Source organism: Aristolochia californica, unplaced genomic scaffold (genome assembly GCF_029961685.1).
Source record: "Aristolochia californica isolate CCGP_79_NKW_82.1479 unplaced genomic scaffold, dmAriCali1.0.hap1 SCAF_12, whole genome shotgun sequence".
NCBI lineage: Eukaryota > Viridiplantae > Streptophyta > Magnoliopsida > Piperales > Aristolochiaceae > Aristolochia > Aristolochia californica.
Genome location: NW_027181793.1, coordinates 30,584,655 through 30,602,443, shown reverse-complemented (window position 1 = coordinate 30,602,443; position 17,789 = coordinate 30,584,655). Strand labels below are relative to the sequence as shown.

At 38.7% G+C, this 17,789-nt stretch overlaps 3 protein-coding genes across 4 annotated transcripts; 1 reads left to right on the top strand and 2 right to left on the bottom strand.

Annotated features, from left to right (window-relative positions):
• Positions 1–312: 312 nt before the first annotated feature.
• On the top strand, positions 313–4,457 carry LOC137945455 (LRR receptor-like serine/threonine-protein kinase FEI 1). Its single transcript, XM_068791353.1, has 13 exons — positions 313–491; positions 583–718; positions 920–991; positions 1,076–1,147; positions 1,254–1,325; positions 1,421–1,492; positions 1,696–1,767; positions 2,209–2,315; positions 2,426–2,602; positions 2,818–3,150; positions 3,236–3,490; positions 3,684–3,817; positions 3,909–4,457. The coding sequence occupies exons 1-13, from the start codon at positions 422–424 to the stop codon at positions 4,128–4,130; spliced, it is 1,794 nt and encodes a 597-aa protein (XP_068647454.1). The 5' UTR covers positions 313–421; the 3' UTR covers positions 4,131–4,457.
• Positions 4,458–5,480: 1,023 nt separating this feature from the next.
• On the bottom strand, positions 5,481–7,287 carry LOC137946200 (short-chain dehydrogenase reductase 3b-like). The gene is made up of 2 exons (XM_068792413.1): positions 6,702–7,287; positions 5,481–6,510 (listed from the first exon to the last, which is right to left on the bottom strand). The coding sequence occupies exons 1-2, from the start codon at positions 6,920–6,922 to the stop codon at positions 5,754–5,756; spliced, it is 978 nt and encodes a 325-aa protein (XP_068648514.1). The 5' UTR covers positions 6,923–7,287; the 3' UTR covers positions 5,481–5,753.
• Positions 7,288–9,828: 2,541 nt separating this feature from the next.
• Positions 9,829–17,185, bottom strand: LOC137945501 (uncharacterized). 2 transcript variants are annotated; one of them, XM_068791424.1, is made up of 8 exons: positions 16,645–17,185; positions 15,463–16,440; positions 12,142–12,189; positions 11,627–12,054; positions 10,775–11,543; positions 10,572–10,683; positions 10,388–10,496; positions 9,829–10,242 (listed from the first exon to the last, which is right to left on the bottom strand). In XM_068791424.1, the coding sequence occupies exons 1-5, from the start codon at positions 16,843–16,845 to the stop codon at positions 11,504–11,506; spliced, it is 1,695 nt and encodes a 564-aa protein (XP_068647525.1). In that variant the 5' UTR covers positions 16,846–17,185; the 3' UTR covers positions 9,829–10,242; positions 10,388–10,496; positions 10,572–10,683; positions 10,775–11,503. The 2 variants fall into 2 exon arrangements, with proteins under 2 accessions (XP_068647525.1, XP_068647526.1); XM_068791425.1 differs by having other exon boundaries at positions 10,775–11,540.
• Between the last annotated feature and the right edge of the window lie 604 nt (positions 17,186–17,789).

Below are 17,789 nucleotides of genomic sequence, written 5' to 3'. Positions count from 1 at the left end.
CAATCGAGGCGAGTCAGCGTTTGAATCGTATGTTGGCTCGTCCTCTCAGCAGCAAAATCGTGAGTTCAGGTGCAAATTCGAGAACACGTGCTAGAAGTCAGACTCCTTAGAGTTGCGACCATTTGAATTTCCTGACGCCAACGGCTATTTCTGCCACAGCGGCACAGTTTCCAATCTCTTCGTTTTTTTTCTTTTTTTTAAAAAAACTTTCTCGTCCAGGTCCCAGATGTTTGCGCCAATAATTATTAAAGAAAAGAACATCCCCGCAGGGGCATAATTACAGTTACCCACCTCCATTTGACACTGTTTTCTTCGGCTTCATGGACTAGCCAAAACCCTCTTGCTCTCTAGTGCCCAGGAACTTGGAAGTTGGAAGCATTCTCAGGCTTCTGCAGCTCAAAAGATCGTCTCTGTGGTAGACATGGGTTTGCTCGTTTTGGTCACCTTAGCTCTCTTTTTATGCACAGGCGCTGTGGCTCTGACCGAAGATGGTAAGAAGCTCACCGTTTGATTTCCTCCCCTTTGTCGCTGAGATTTATCACGCCTTTTCTCTTCTTTTACGTCCTTTCGGTCTTTCTGCAGGCATTGCACTTCTAGAACTAAAATCGGGTCTGAATGATACTAAGAATAATCTAAGAAACTGGAGAGAATCTGATCCTACCCCCTGCAACTGGACTGGAATCACTTGTCATCCCTATGACCAAACAGTGCGATCTATGTAAGCTTCCCTTTTCTGTCTCATGACTTTTCGTTTCTTTACCACTCTGCGTGTTTTTCCCTTTACGTTTTTTTTCGCCTTTTACCTCCTGGGTTTATTCTGTTTATTCGCCTGATATATCCTTCGCTTGCTTTTTTCACTAGAGAATCTTTTTATTAATCCTGTTGTTTTTTTGACTTGTGAGTGTTTTCATTTTTGCAGAAATCTGCCTTATATGCAGTTTACTGGGACAATCTCTCCAGTCATTGGCAAACTCCGTAAGCTGCACAGGCTGTAAGTAGTCTTCGTTATCACCAAGATTTTCAACGGAAGAGAAAAAAACAAAATTTGCGTCTCACTTTATTTAAACTTGTTCAGGGCACTCCATCGAAACAGCTTACATGGTTCTATTCCGTCTGAAATTGCAAACTGCGGAGATCTTAGAGCACTGTAATATTTAGTCTGTTCATGTTTAATTTTTTTGGAACGAAAATGCAACACCTTGCAGGTGTCTTTTCACATAATATATATTATATTTACAATTTTAAATATCCAGGTATCTGAGAGGTAACTATCTCCAAGGTGGCATACCTTGGGAGCTTGGAAATCTGTCTGGTCTTGTAATTCTGTAAGACGGCCTTTACTCTTTATATAGGAATTCTTCTTTTTCTGCTGAGGATTTCTTCCCCTTCACTTATCAGGGTTTACTACTTCAATGTGTAGAGATGTGTCCAGTAATTCGCTCAAGGGATCCATACCTTCTTCGATTGGCCACCTCATCCATTTGCGATTTCTGTAAGCCATTCTTACTCTTCATGTTTCCAGTTTCCTTCTTGCTTGAAGATGATATCCATATATGTATTTGTAATTTTTTCTTTGTTTAAATAAGGATCCAATGAAAAGATAAAAGGAGGATACAAAAGGACACCTTATTGTTTACTTCATTTGTGGGGCAGTTAAATTTTAATCGTTTACCTTTTTTTGTCTCCTTGTCTCAGCAACTTATCCAGCAACTTCTTTGCGGGAGAAATTCCTAATGTTGGAGCACTGGGGGCATTCAAAAATACTTCGTAAGTAGTGTTATCGGTGGTCACCATTTGGAGTAATTTTTTTAGCCTTCTATACTTTAATAGATGTTTTCTTATTATGTAGTGATGTTAATTATGATTTAAGGATCATGCAGTAGTTTGTTTAGCTGAGAAGATCAATCAAGATTCTAGTGATACTAGCAAAACTTTGATCTCAACAGTTATGTGACTTGTGATTTTTTTAAGTATAATCAAAACAGTAGGGAAGAGAAGTCAATCTCAATATTTTGCCTTGTTGACTTCGTTATGGAAATTCTTGATTTTTCTCAGTCTGATTCTAGTGGAACAATGTTATACTGACCTACATGGCGTGATGTGGATTTAAAATAGATATGTTAGGATGGAGCTAATCTTTCCAACATCAGATACTCTTGGTTTTGGGGATCAAGTGGTTTTCTCTGAATGTTTATAGATCATTTGCAGGTTTACTGGGAATTTAGATCTATGTGGTGTACAAATTCAAAAGCCTTGTCGGACTTCAATGGGCTTCCCTGTGGTTTTACCGCACGCTGCTAGTGATGCTGATACAGGCTTGTCTAAATGCACCTAGTAACCCTTAATTAAATTATAGGATAAAAAAAGAGCAATGCAGTGAAACTAATGTTCTCCTTTGTTTTAATTAACTCTATGGATGAAACAGGAGTTCCAGCAGTGCGTCCGAAGACACATTACCTGAATGGTATTCTCATTGGTGCCATGTCAGCCATGGGTGTGGCTATCATTGTCCTGCTTGCATTCCTTTGGATCTGTTTATTGTCAAAGAAGGGTGTTGCTGAGAAATACACCAAGGTCCATAAGCAGCAGCACCGGGATACAGGTATATTTTGACTACTCATCCCAGCATTTTCCTGTCTTTTTCCCTTGTCTGATTTTTGTGTTTTGTATTTCTTTCACTAGACACCAAGCGTGTCTGATTTGAGTTTTTTGTATTTCTTTTGCTAGGCACCAAGCGTGTCTGATTTGAGTGTTTTGTATTTCGTTTGCTAGGCACCGTGCTTGTCTGATTTGTGTGTTTTGTATTTCATTTGCTAGGCACCAAGCTTGTCACGTTCCATGGTGACCTTCCTTATTCTTCTCATGATATAGTAACAAAGCTTGAGTTGCTTGATGAAGAAGATGTGGTTGGATCTGGAGGTTTTGGAACTGTCTACAAGATGGTTATGGATGACTGTAGTGCCTTTGCTGTTAAAAGGATTGATAGAAGTCGAGAGGGATCTGACCAAATCTTTGAGAGGGAGCTTGAGATCTTAGGCAGCATTAAACATATAAACCTTGTCAATCTCCGTGGCTACTGCCAACTTCCCTCTTCTAAGCTTCTGATATATGATTATGTGGCCTTGGGCAGCTTAGATTATATTCTTCATGGTACATGAACTTTTTTAGGGAAAGCTTCATAAAGCTTTATCTCCTTCTTCTTCCTTCTAATTTTGTTTTGGTATTATGATTGTAGAAAGTGATCCTGAAGAGCAGCCTCTGAACTGGAATGCTCGACTGAGAATTGCTCTTGGGTCTGCTCGTGGATTGGCTTACTTGCATCACGACTGCTGTCCAAGAATAGTGCATCAGGACATAAAATCTAGTAACATACTTCTTGATCAAAACCTAAATCCACATGTCTCAGATTTTGGTTTGGCAAAGCTTGTAGTTGATGATGAGGCTCATGTTACAACTGTGGTTGCGGGTACCTTTGGTTATTTGGCACCAGGTTCGTTCCATTTCCTAGTGTCATTTATTTCAGTGTCCAGTTTAAACTGGCAAATGGGCTTTGGTGAAGTTTATTTTAAATTTGAACGAGTTAAGATTTTATCAAATGCCAAAAACAACCAAGTATCATTAATTAGGAATTGAAGTTCAAGTACAAGACATTCATCTTGACTTCTCTACTGTTTGGGAAACAGAATATCTGCAGAGTGGGCTAGCAACTGTGAAGTCGGATATTTATAGCTTCGGGGTGGTGCTGTTAGAGTTAGTAACTGGAAAGAGACCTACTGATCCATCCTTTGTCAAAAGGGGCTTAAACATCGTTGGCTGGGTAAGCATGCGGGCTCCTCAAAACCTCATTTATGTGTTCTTTGTTCTGGGTTTGGTAAGATATGAAAGTTAGTTTGACTGGAATCTTGTAGATGAACACCCTGGTGAGAGAAAGCCGATTGCATGAGGTCGTCGACAAAAATTGCAAAGATGCAGATATTGAGACTGTTGAAGCAGTTCTTGACATTGCTTCAAAGTGTACAAATGCAAATCCAGAGAGCCGTCCCTCTATGAACAGGGTATTGCAGATGCTAGAAGAGGAGGTCCTGTCACCATGCCCAAGTGAATTCTATGAGACTCATTCTGATTCCTAAGATGTCAAGCTCCTTGAAGTGATGGACTGAAGCAAGAAGATTTCTTCCAAGAAATATCCTGTCTCCCCATTTTGTAGCATTTTAATTCTTGCAGCTCAGCAAGAAAAAAACTGATTGTGTATAGTTGTGTTTGCTAGTAACATGCTGCTCATGTTATCTTCTCTTGCTACTGCACTTTTTTTCTGGTTAAACATCATCCAAGCTTAAAGTTTTGGATGGTAGAAGTGATTGGCAGCCATTAAGAGGCAGATTGCGAGTGCATGGAAGTTATGATGCTTGGTGGTAACCTGTTTGAAACCCTTCAAATTTTTGGTAGTGTTTAAAGAATATCATCATATGCAATAATTTTTCTGCCCTTGAAAGGTTCTGCTGGCTCATCTGCTGTTTGTCTTAGGGGTAATTTCCTTCACACCTACGAGCATCTTATAAGCTATACCATGTTTACTTAGAGGTATTTCTGCTTGCAGTAACTTTGATGAAGATTGGTGATCCTTACTACTGGTATTCTGCACTCTTGCACTCCACTAGAGAAGAGGATTACTCAGCCAATAGACATGTACCTGCACTCACCAACAAGGATAGCTATTCATCAAATTTATGATCGCTATTCAGATAGTCATATGTTTCTTTACAAGGACCTTGTCCCCTCATAAGAAGTGGGAAAAGAGACTTGTTAGTGTACTAGCAAGGAGGAGATCAGATGGCAACCTGCTCACATAGAAAACAATCCAGATGCCACACTGAAAAAAAATGATTCAAGAATCATAATAAATCTTATCGCACCAACTTTCATGCAAGCCCAAAAGATTGAAAAACCACAACAGATAGAACAGGCCAATTAAATGAATTTCATTCTTCCAAATGATGTTCCTTCCCTGCATTTTTCAGTCAATCACCTTCATGATTCCATCCAGAGGAGTTTGCTAATAACCTAGTTCGAATGCACCTTGTAGAATTTCAAGCAAGAGATTTTGATGATAATATGAGAGAGCTGCCCACAAAGTCTGTCCTTACATAGTTCATGCATTGACAATGACATCAAAATTTTGTGCTACATACCTACAAAAAATATATATACTCTTTCAACTTAACCAAAAAAAAATTTCAGGGACTTCTCGTTGTGCTGTCCATCATAACTAATGTCATATGTAGAATATATGAATAAAGAATAATATTGATCAAATATATACTATTTATAGAGTTACAACCGAAACAATAGACGATTACAACTCTACAATCTGTCTCTAATTCAATCAATAATTATCTTTATCTCCATCATTATCTTTATCTCTATCATCATAATGGTAAGAATAATATTATTGCAAAGGGCTTATGGTTTGAGGTATTGGATTCAAGTCCCACAGAGGAATAGAGTTGAACATTCGAAATGATAATAATTCAATTTGGACAAAGTCTTAGGTTCTTAAGCAAAGGGAAAAAACCAAGTAAAGGAAAACGAAAGACAACACAAGCGAAGGTTTTTCAGTTCGACGACAGAAAACTTTCTTGACTTGAAACTTGAAATGGCTTGGGCCCAGGAATTGAATGGGCCTGACAAAGAAATCTTAAGAAGGAGACATAACATGCTTGTAAAAGAAAAGCCCAAATAATAGATGTTGATGACTAGCTGCAGAGAAAAGCACCGTCCACGACGAGATCATGCCCGCTCACGAAGGCAGATTCCTGGCTAGCCAAGTACAGAGCCGCATCAGCCACATGTTTCTTCTTCAGCACAATCCCTTTCAACTTCGCCCAATCAGCATACACCTTCTCCGTCTCTTCTTCCTTCAACCCAAGAGCCCCTGTCAGAAGCGGCGTCGCCACTGCCCACGGCGACACGCTGTTCACCCTGATCCCGTACTTCCCCAGTTGAACGGCCGCTGAACGAACCAACCCCCGCACCGCGTGCTTCGACATGGTGTAGTCGATCCGCCTCTCGTTCCCCGTGCTCCCCGCCACGCTCGCCGTGCATATAATGCTTCCCTTCACGCCGCCATCTACCATGGCCCTCCCCGCGTGCTTCGTGCAGGCGGCCACCCCCCGCACATTTACCGCGAAGAGCCGGTCCATGTCGTTAAGGTCCAGCTCCAGCACCGTCTGGTCGCTGCGGCTGATAATGCCAGCGTTGCAGAACATTATGTCGACGCGACCGTGAGTCCCGACGGTCTGATCAATCAGTGATTTGACTTCATCTTCGTCCGTGACATCGCAATGGATGTAGGAACAGCGGTCGAAACCGATGGATTCCACCACGCTTTTGGCTAATTCGTCTTGGATGTCGGCTATCACGACGTGGGCTCCGTGGTGGGCGAAGAGGCGTGCGCTCTCCTCTCCGATGCCACTAGCCGCGCCGGTGATGATCGCCACCTTCCCCAATAGCCTTAATAAGACAAAACAAAACAAAAAGAAAAGCAAAACTGGAATTCAGTTAAAAAAAAACTTCCATGATCTGATCCTAATTACGACGCTGATAAACTCGGAGACTGCGAGGATGTCAAAACAAGGACAATCGCTGAGTACAGCACAATCATATAAATTATAAACACAAGCTAGTCGGAAGAGAACTTTTACCTCTTACTGGAAATGGCTTCAGACATTATCTGCACTCCGAGCGAGTTAAGTTCTCCCTCTTGTTTTGCTCGCGGAACTTTCAAAAGTTTGAGGTAGTAAGAGTGTTGATGGGCCTTAAAATGAAGCACCGCAGAGGACACTAGTCGATAAGGCAACGGGTGAAAGTGAATTATTTGTTTTGTGTTAGTGTGTACAAAGGAAAGTGGGTTCAACCAGTTCATTCAATTTGACTCACTCACTCACTCACGCTCTGTATGCCCTCCTCTCTCTCTACGCTCCCTCTCCCTGCACCGTCGTCTCTCTGCTTCCCAATCCTCATCTCTCTCGTCTCTTGCTATATCTCAGAAACAGGATCTAACTTCGACGCAACAGAAACGCAAAAACTCTGAATGACTACAGAAACTTCACCGATTCTTCACTGTGCTAGGTTTCATGAAAGTTAGGCAACTGTTCAGAGTAAGAGACTCATAACAGGACGATGGAAGAGAAAAAAAACAGAACAAATCCTATGGTCTCACATAAAATAAAACCCAAAAACTCAAAACAACGAAACCTAATCAAATTCCTTTTACCATTTATCACAATTCACAACTGCAATAATCCCCTGAACTCCGTCCTCTTCAGAGCCAACCCAAAATTCAAAAAGTCGGAAACCGTGTCTATAGAAATGGACCAACCACCATGGAAGAGAGGGAAAAGAAGGTAAACAAGGGAAGTTTTGGGATAAAAAAGCATGGGGGGGAATTCTGTATGCTTTTTGGCATGGAAGCGATGGTAGAAGGGGGAATAATCGAAGGTCCCCACAGAGAAGACGCTTTCAGTAGAAGCAAAGTTTAGGGAATTTCCATTATTTTTTCTTCTTCGTCTTCCTTTTTCGTCCTCTACAATTCGAACTTGTTCTATATTTTTTCCCTAAACATTATAAAAGTAAACGCCACTAATTGCAAAGGGAAAAAAGAATAATTATTGTATTAATAAAATATTAAATTATTTTATATTTAATAATTAATTAATAATTAATAGTATTCTATATTATGTTAAATTAATAAAAAGTAAACATAGGGGGGTTAGTGCACTTTGTAAGTGCAGGGGGGAAAGTGGAAGGGAAAATGCATTACTTTCTCCGATGAAAGTGAGAGGGAAAGAAAAATACTTATTTGTGTTAATGTGCGCAATGGAAAGTGTAAGGGGAAAATGGGAGGGAAAGTGAAGTCCTTTATCAGTGAAAGTGAGAGGGAAAGTAGAGTACTTGTTTGTGTTAGTATGTACAATGGAAAATGCAGTGTAAAGTATTTGTTTGTGTTAGTGTTCACAATGGAAAGTGTGGTGTAAAGTGCGGATAAATTATTTATTAAATAAAATATTTTGATATATCTAACTTTCAGAAAATTAAATTAATATTAGTTAATAAATAAAATATATTAAATATTACAATTAAACAAATGCTTACTTTTATATTATTAAAATTGTACCCAAATTATAATTTTGTAATATCAAAATATGAAATAATTATACAAACATCGTAATAATAAAAATAAAAATAATACAAATATAACTCAAATTACCTATTTAATATAAAAAAATTACAACTGTACATACAAAAATACAACACAAAAAATATTTGTCAAATTAGGGCGAGGAAACAGGGTGAATATGGGTCCATTTTTTAGACTTTTTTTTGTCAAATTAGAGGTTGGGGTTTGAGGTTAAAGGTTCGGGGTAGAATCGAGTTCTTAAAAATATGGCCAGAGGGAATGAGGCAAGAACGGAGTTGAGGGAAATGAAATGGTGTGAAAAAAACCTTGGTTTTGAAGTCGAGGCTCAAGGTTAGGTTGAGTGTTTAGAAACTCCAATTGACCCAAACATTAAACAAAGCTAAAACTATTTTAAAAGGAATGAAAGAAAATAAAAATAAATTATTAGTTTTAATTATACTTTATAATTAAAAAATTAAATTGGGAAGTAATTAAATACTAAGTATTGCATAATGAAAAAGTCCAAAATATGAATATAAAATCAAAAACAAAAAAAGAGATTATAAAAAATAAAATAAAACATAACATAAATAATAACAATGGTTATTTAAAAAGAAAAATTAATTTAGCTACTGTAGCGTCTTCCTCACTGAGTGAGTGGAAAGACGAATAACAAAGAAAATCATTAAGAGGACAACGGTGGTTGCAGAGAGGGGAGAGAAGTTGTCGAAGGTTGTTAGTGCTGGGGATGGCGGGAGGTCACAGAGGGGGCAATTGAAATCGTCGAAGGTCGTGGGTGAGAGAGAATTTTTTTCTCCAAAACCCTCGTTCGACAGCCCGAGCCTGATGTTATTGATGGAGGGAAAGTGAATTCAGAGCTCGACCCCTCTGGACTCACTTTCCCTTGCATTATGCCTAAAACGGGAAAAAATATATTATATTTGTAATTTACTTTCCCTCCCAACTTACAGAGCGTAAGTGAAATGCATTTCACTTATAGAGGGCACTAACAAGGCCATAATATAGATGATTCTTAATTATTCTATATTATTAAAAGCAAATATTAAATTTATGTCTGGGTTTTCTTTTCTCTTTTTGCTTAATGTTGGGTGCTTGAGTGTTTTACTATGTGCGTTTTTTTACTCGAATGTTATTATTGGGTTATTATTTCATTAATAAATTATCCTTTTTTTTTATATTTATGACTTTTAATAGTATATTAAATTCAAGAATGATAATTTAGATATTGTCAAAATAAGAATTTGATTAAGTATCTAAACATTATAAAGTAACTTTTTTTAGGTATATTATTTTTTAAATTAATTTAATATTTTTATTTAAAAATTAAATTATTTATCTTATTTTTAATTAAAAAGTTAAATTAAACTATCTTAATAAAGTTAAACTTATTAAAGTATTTTATTTATAAACTCATTATCCACTTTTCACTAATTTTTTTTATTATACACACTAACACAAAAAATATTTCACTTTCAATTTTAATTTTTTTTTTTTTTTTTTTTAACTTGTACGAGTGAAAATGACCTCAGTAATTGAGTTTGATTCCCTATTTTCCCCCGACAGAGACAGAGACGGAAGAGTCACGGATGCACAGGTGTTCAATCGGCCAAATGCAACTTTTCTTGACATAAATCTAAAATGGCCAGACCGTCCATGCGAAATCCCTTCAATATCCATTAACATGTGAGGAAGGGCAAGTTACCGGATAGCTTCTCACATACACTCAAAAGAAAAAGGAAAACACAGATGCAAATGCATAAAATAGCTAGTGTTTTTATTAAGGTTAGCTTGGATACAGCTTAGATATCAAAATTTTTCTGGAGTAGAATATGTGGCCGCCGTTCATTAGCATGACTGAACCAGATGCTCAGACAGTCGGCTTTTCGCATTTATTATCCAATACATTTCTGAGAGATTTCGGGCCTTCCCATTGTGCCCACATGTCTCCAAGTCAGTGCTCTGTTTTTCAGACGTTTATCCAGACGATTCTCAAGCAGTTTCTCCTCGCTTCCTCTGTTTGTCTTTGCCCTTGTCTCTCGCTTCCGCTTCATTTACAAGTCCGACATAAAAAAAGATGGAAAAATTAGGACCATGTATGGCATTTGATGCCCAAAAGCAGCAAAAACTCTGCTTTACATGTGTTTATCAAGGAAATCAAACAAAGCCAACAGCTTACATCACCATTCTCACCTTTGACATTCGTGATAGAGGTGAATTTGGCTTTCGAGGTCGTAATTCAAGCCCATTAGGTTCGGAGTCCAGAGAAGGGAATAATGGGGAGTCCGGCGGAGTAACAAGCCTGAAACGGGAAAAGAGAGATTTGCAAAAAAAGACCGGCGGACGGTAGAAGAAGGAAAAGCAGATCCAAACCTACCAGTTGGACTCAGTTTTGTTGATTTCATTTTTCAGCAAATCGCTCTTCAGACTGGTCTTGTTCGCAAGGCTGAAACTCGTCAGACGTTTCAATCTAGCACAAGTAACAGTTGCTGCAACAAGAAATCAAAGAGCTCATCCAATAATAAATAGAATCAAAATAGAAAAGATACGACACGAAACGTGAGACAACGATGGGATTACCAAGGGAGAGTTCGACTTCGTTGGGATTTGAGAAAGGATAGAGCATCTTGCTATTAGAAGCGGCGGTCAGGTCTTTGAAAAGAGGAAGTTCATTGCCCTCATCGGAACGGATTAGCCGGCCAAACCTCGACAGAGAGCCGCATCCTAACGATACGAGCGCCACCGTCGCCATACTCGCCTCCGTGGAGAGCAGGGAGACGCCAAGAAGCCATGAAAACTGAGAACCGTCTCTTCTTTAGCGCTGGTGGGACGCGTTCTGGGCGAACGAAAAACACACCAAAGGACGCCCTCATGAATAGGTGTTCGCTTGACCATTTCTAATCCGGAGCCGCCCGATCTCCGGCAAGTGCGGCCATCCCTTTTTTCTTATATACTTTTCAAGAAAAATAATTAAGTCCACAGAAACTACATATTCAAAGTTGCAAAAAAGAATATAAAACCCAAATCAAGGTACACTCAATATTTGATTTACTCAGTATGGACCTGAGTCACCCTCCTTTCATCTTCTTCTATCCTCGTATATTATAAACCATGAATTACATAGATCCAGATCCATGCATCTATTTGCTAGTTTGCATCACCAGAATTCAATAGGTAAGTGAATTTGGCCAAAACAACCGTGTAAATCTTTGAGAAGGTAACCCAAATATCTAATCTATTTGGCGCAATGTTGCAGACTTGCTGGCCACCACAGAGGGTGTGAGTAAAGACGTGACTGCCGTCCGTTTGTCAAGTCAGGCCACCTCTATCCCACGACAAAGCCCACCTACTGGATTCAGGAAGCGGATAGAATCGGTAAAATACATGAACCCAAAGAAAAAATTTTAGTTACAAGTGAATTGGTTCTTCTACCTAGGGGCGTTAGGGGCCGTCTCCTTGGCTCCGTTACTTGCCACCGGATCTTTTACCAACTTGGAAGCTCCGTTTATTGCGATGTTGCCTACTCCCAACTCCATTGCTTCCCTCTCATACTTCTCTTTTTTCTTCTGCTCTGAAATTCCATCGGCCTCCTTGCTTTGATCAGGGGGGGAAGGTTCAAGAAGTCGAGGGCCCGCACTAAACCAAGGATGGAGAAGGCTTTGGGCGGCCGTTGGTCTCTTCTCGGGAACAAAATCCAATATTGGGACTAAAAAGCCTGCCATATCATTAGCGTCTTGTTCACTGAACTCATATTTCTCCATTAGGACCTTGTTGAGAGGCCAAAAACGTAATCGCCTGATGTGCCTCAGGTCACCATATCTATTGAAGAAATCACGAGAGTATCGGCCACCTAATGCTATCTGCAATTGGTATTACTAGTGTCAGCCATCGATGCTTCAACTAAAACATGTCCAAGCGTATGCTAACGAGTAGAGAGAGCTTCTTACTTTTCGTGGCATCATCCCAAGTAACTCCATCATCAATGCCAAGTGGTCCTGAAATATGAAAATTAGTAATAGATATTTGTGCCTACGAAGCCTCACTGAGACAATTAAGAAACAGATACATCATTCAGAACATGCAATCAACATTTTCTCTTGAAGGAAACAGACACCAGATCGAATGAAGCAAGCAAACATCCACACACATTCTGGCATTCACAAAGAAACTGCTAAGGCCACAAATCTGAATAAAAGTCTGAGACCAAGTTTTGAAACCAAAATCTCAAGTTTACACAGTCAAGACCAATTCAATGAATCTTTGGACATACTTCTATATGGCTCTGGATACATAACAGAGTTATTTGCGTTTGCTAGGTGTAGAACTGAAATTGGAAATTAAGTTTCCCAGTTAGTGATCCCTCTAGGTCAACTTCTATTTTTTATTTCCTTTTTGTTGTCTTCATAGCATGTCCGTGCAGTTTTTCCTTTTTTTCTGTCCTTACTTTCTTTGGTATCTTTTTTATTTTAACAATAACAATTTCTCATTAAACAGAAATAAAAAATCTTCCTGTCTAAGCCAGGACTTTATAGTCTTTTTTTCTTATGGATGGTTAAAAAGTTTCTGTTCACAGTGTAATCAGGTTAGAACTTCCTTACACACAGTAAACAAAGCAAAGTATCTAGTTTTGTCTTGTTTTAGCTATAGTAAATAGTGACCTGAATTGAGATCCATATCTAAATTCTAATACTCACCCTACAAAAGCAATAAAAAAGGAATGACCATCTTCTATGTTATGTTTCAGTGTATTGTATGAATTATGAAACCATAACCTCGTTCTAAACAGGTTTCAGTGTATTGCATAAATTATAAAACGGTTATCTGGTCCTAAACAGAATTATTCACAAGCCACCCAACTCAAATTTACTGGATTGCAGAATTCTCTAGTATAGACTTAGAAAAGAAACCAGAAATCCAGCTAGGTTGTTTACTTTTAACTTGAAGAACCTAGGGGCGGTCTTTTCAAATCTATTCAACCGTTATTTTTTTATATTTTGTACACCCCAAGCATCAGTCCTTCCTATTGTCTTCAAAACTGTTTTACCTTAAGATCTTCACATTATCTCAAATTTTGTTTGCATCACAAATCAGATCATAAGTGCCAGATGTTATGTTATACATCAATAAGGCATGTAGAGTAATGAGAAATCAAACACTACGTGGAAAAATTGATGCCCACATGGGTCCAAGATAATCAAAAGACGCCCTTGAGCTGGTGATGAAAGATTTGCATTTTTAACACAAAGTACGTTTGAACCTAGAGCCAGTCTTTTCGTCTGAGATGTTGGATACTTTCTACGATAGTTGGTATGTTAACTGAGACTTCCATATTACCTTTCCATTAACATTTTTGGCATATTATAACTTCAAATAACATAACATATAATGTACTTAATACATAAACATGGTGTTCATTCTAATAAATAACCAAATTTCAGCCCAGATATGTTTATCAGATACAAGGACACAAGATACATAGCAATAGGAAAACCAAACAAGACCATCCTGACACATAGATGAATGAATTAGAATAGAGATATCCAAATAATATTGTGAAAATGCAATTAATACTTCTATTTTTTGTTAAGCCTGATAAGGCCCGGTGGAACGCTAACATTTAAAAACCAAACCTTTTCAAATCAACTCTGGAAGGTCTTTAAAACTATTATCTATTTTTTTATTCGCCTGGTCTTGGTGGTGCACTGTCTTGAAGCCATTGAAAAGAGATTCCCTCGAGAGGCACTTTCTCAAACTTCAAATATCACCAAGTCAACAGGAATGAGGTGTGCATGCATAAGGTCAATGGGGCTTTGGGCATTAAACTTACTAACTATTGCTCAGATTCTCCTAACAAAATGGTTATGGAAGCCGGGCAAATGATAAATCTGGTATGTAGGGAAAGACTGCCACCAATAGGTAACCATTTTGCTTCACCAAGGTTATCATCCTATTAGTACTTCTTCCCTTTGGGAAGCCATTTGTCAACTACATCACCACTTCTGAGAATGGATTTAATATTCATGTGCCTCTTCAGTTTGATCTTTGGGCAGGGCAACCTTGGCTAGGGCCTTCCTCTCAGACACTCAGATTCCCACCCATAGATCTTTTCAGGCTGACTTGAGACCCCAATCTAAGATGTACCCTTCAGACAAACAAGGCTTTTGATGCATGAAACCTTTTATCTCTCTCAGAAAGTATCTACTATAGAATGGGAGAAATATTAATAAATTGGAAAGAAGCTATGCTAAATCATACATGTCATCGGTCAATGTGCTCACTTCACTTGTGTGGTTATGACTATCTTCTTAAGCCGGCTTCAATGACATGCATAGGATATTCCAATTCTACCAAAAGTTCGTCACATCATCTAGTGTGTCTCATCATCAGTGGATCATCTTCTCCTCCATTGCTCGAGCACCACTTCCCCCTCAGTTTCCCAAGAAGTGCCAACCGTGTAACTGATTCCATGGCCGGGAGTAGTGTTCATCATTGAATCATCATTGTCAGAAGAACCTTTCCTCTTAATTAGGAACTTCATCCTTTCTTCATGTGTCTAGTCTTGTGTACCTTGATGAGATCATGTACCTTCGGGATCCTCTCTTAATGAAATTTGGTTTTCTTATTTTCTACAACAAGAAATATTTTTGGTAGCATCCACTTTGCAAGACTGACAAGAAACAAAGGAAGGAAATGACATAGATAGAACTAGTGACGGAAGGCTTGAAGACAAACAACTTACTAAGGGTAGAGCAAAATGGTAGAGGTGACATGTCCAGCCCTGAGATATAAGAGATAATACAAAAGGATGATCTCTGACTAAGTACATCCTCAATAAGTAGACACTTGACAGTTTTACCCAGTTTCAAACTAACCTGATACCAACCTGCAAATTTATAACCTAGTCTACTATGAACCAAACTGACCATATAAGTCAAGAAAATTTTAAGTCACATTGATTACTATTCCTTCAGTCTCATAACCATAATTATATAATGGTACTTTCAAACTTTATGTCTCCTGTAGTCTACTGTCCTAACTCTCAGTTTTTTTTTTTTTTTCCAAGAGTTTTAAGACGAAGCCTTGACATAGAACAATGTCATGCATTACATGATGCATGCAGAAGAACTATAAATCATGCATTAAAAAAATAAACCTTATCAGAAAAGCATATTAACACAATTTGACAGCATTAACCGAGATAGTTATCAGTTTGATTACACATGATAATGCCACTAGAATCAATAAGAAAATGGCAGTCATGAGTGTACCTCATCCCTGTCAAAATTATCACCACTATGTGGATCAAACAGAACATCACCAGTTGCAAGCTCAAAACAAATGCAAGCAAACGACCACATATCTGCAGAAGTTGAGTATTTAGACCCAAGCAGAACCTCTGGGCATCTATACTGCCTGGTCTGGATATCATTAGTAAACTGTTTGTATGTCCAGCATGCATTTCCAAAATCAACCAATTTGCACTTTAAATCAACAGCCTTCAACAGCTTTTGCCTTGTAGAACGACTTCCTCTCCGATGACTCTGATTTGCTGCCTTATTACTTTTTGCCTCTTCAGCAATAGATATCCCCCTATTAGAACTATCACGCTTGTCTTCCACCTTGGCTGAATCTGATACAGAATTCCCAGGAGAACCAATTCCATCAGCAGTCCCACTTTTGAGTTCTGAATCAGTTTGTTCTGCTTTATCCACACAACCCTGACCAGCTTTCTTAGCCTTTCTCCGGATCTTTTTCTTCTGGCTTTTTGTCAAATCTCCATTTGAACTCTTCACATCTTTTGTAACTCCTGGGTCAAAATAAGACTTATCCTTGCTATTTGGAAGGATAAGTGGAGCACCTGATCTTTTGGGGTCTTTCGCGGGGTCTATCATAGATAAAAGCAGTATGTTTTCCGGTTTCAAATCCGTGTGTATGATAGATAATTGACGGTGCAAATAATCTAATCCGACCAAAATGTGATGACAAATTTCTTTCACCATGAGAAGGGGCATCCCTCGATAATCCGCGTATTTAATCAGCGTCAAAAGGTTATCCCCTAAATACTCGAAAACCATACAAACATGCTGCCCGTTGGGCCCTGAGTGCTTGAAATGGTCTAAGAGCTTCACAACACATTTTTTATCTTCCGGATCACCTTCTGCTATTTGTTTTAGAATGGTAATCTCATCCATGGCTGCTTCGGTGTAATGTTGGGCACTCTTTTGAACTTTGAGAGCCACATATCTCTGGCCATCACATCGATAAACACATCTATGTTAGACATTTCTCCTCTCATACAAATAAATAAATAAAAAATGACAAGGAAACGCCTTCAGAATAGAAAACAAAATCATCCAGAACGGGATATATCGCGAAATAATTTGAGCCTAGGCAGAACCGAAGCAGAACTAAGCACGAAGAATCCGAACGAAAAGGAAAAGCTTGCTTACCGAGTGAACCGTGTCCCAAGCAAGCCAGACTGTAGAAAAATGGCCCCAGCCGAGCTTGCTCTGTACAACGTACGCCTCTCCCTTGAAAGAATCCCCGACGCGGACCGCGTGGTATCCACCTCTGCGGTAATCATCCGTCCCTTCGTCCTCCGATGTGTAATCGCTGCTCTCGCTCCGATCTTCTTTCTGGCTGCCGTCCATCGAAGAGAAGCCAACCAAAGGAGCTCCTTCCCCTCCTAAAAGAAAAATCTCCAATCGAGGAGGATTGCTTCAGCAAGATCGATCAATCGATCGATGTCTGCCCGTTCTGCCCGTTAACCCGAGCTAGGGCTTGAGGATTCGAATAAGAGAAAATCGGGTATTTCTAGTCTTTTGGTAGACCAAAGGGAGGAGAAGCATAAGCAGGTTGGCTTCGATAAACAGGAGACGGCGGCAGAGGGTAACAGTGGTTCGACGCGACGCCGCTCCAGGACAATGGCTGCTTTCTCACTCTTCGCCCTTCTTCTCAGGAAGGAGAATGTGACTGACATCAACTGCGGCTCCCACTCCAACTGTTAGGTCTATGCGCGATAGCCTATAGCCACAGAAATACTCCCGCGTCTCGCCGGACTGTATAGTCCGACCAAAAGTAAGATACGGTTAATTATCATTCTACCCTTGAAATTTACAAATTTTGACTAATATACCCTTATACTTTTCTACCCCTTGTATAAGATATGGTTATAAAATTAATTATAATCATTTATATCATCTATATGAATGCTTTTATGAAGTTAGCATACATGTCATGTGGGAGTCACGTACATAACCTCCTAGCTGAATCTCACATAAGTATTATTTTTATTATTTTAAGGGCTTTTTTGTCTTTTCATAAGTTTAATGAAGTTTGTATATTATTACATTAGGCTATATAGACACTAATTTACAACCTATGTAAATAATTTATCCTCATTTTTAGGGGAATTTAATAAAACCAGGTTAAAATTTAAAATGAAAAATAATTTGAAAATATTTAAAAATATTAATAAAAAATAATTTGATTATTTTAAATAAATTTATAAAAAATCATAATTATATAAAGAACACCTCTCTCTTACACTTAATTAATTTTCACAAAAGTTTGGCCAGTTTAAAATAGTCATTTC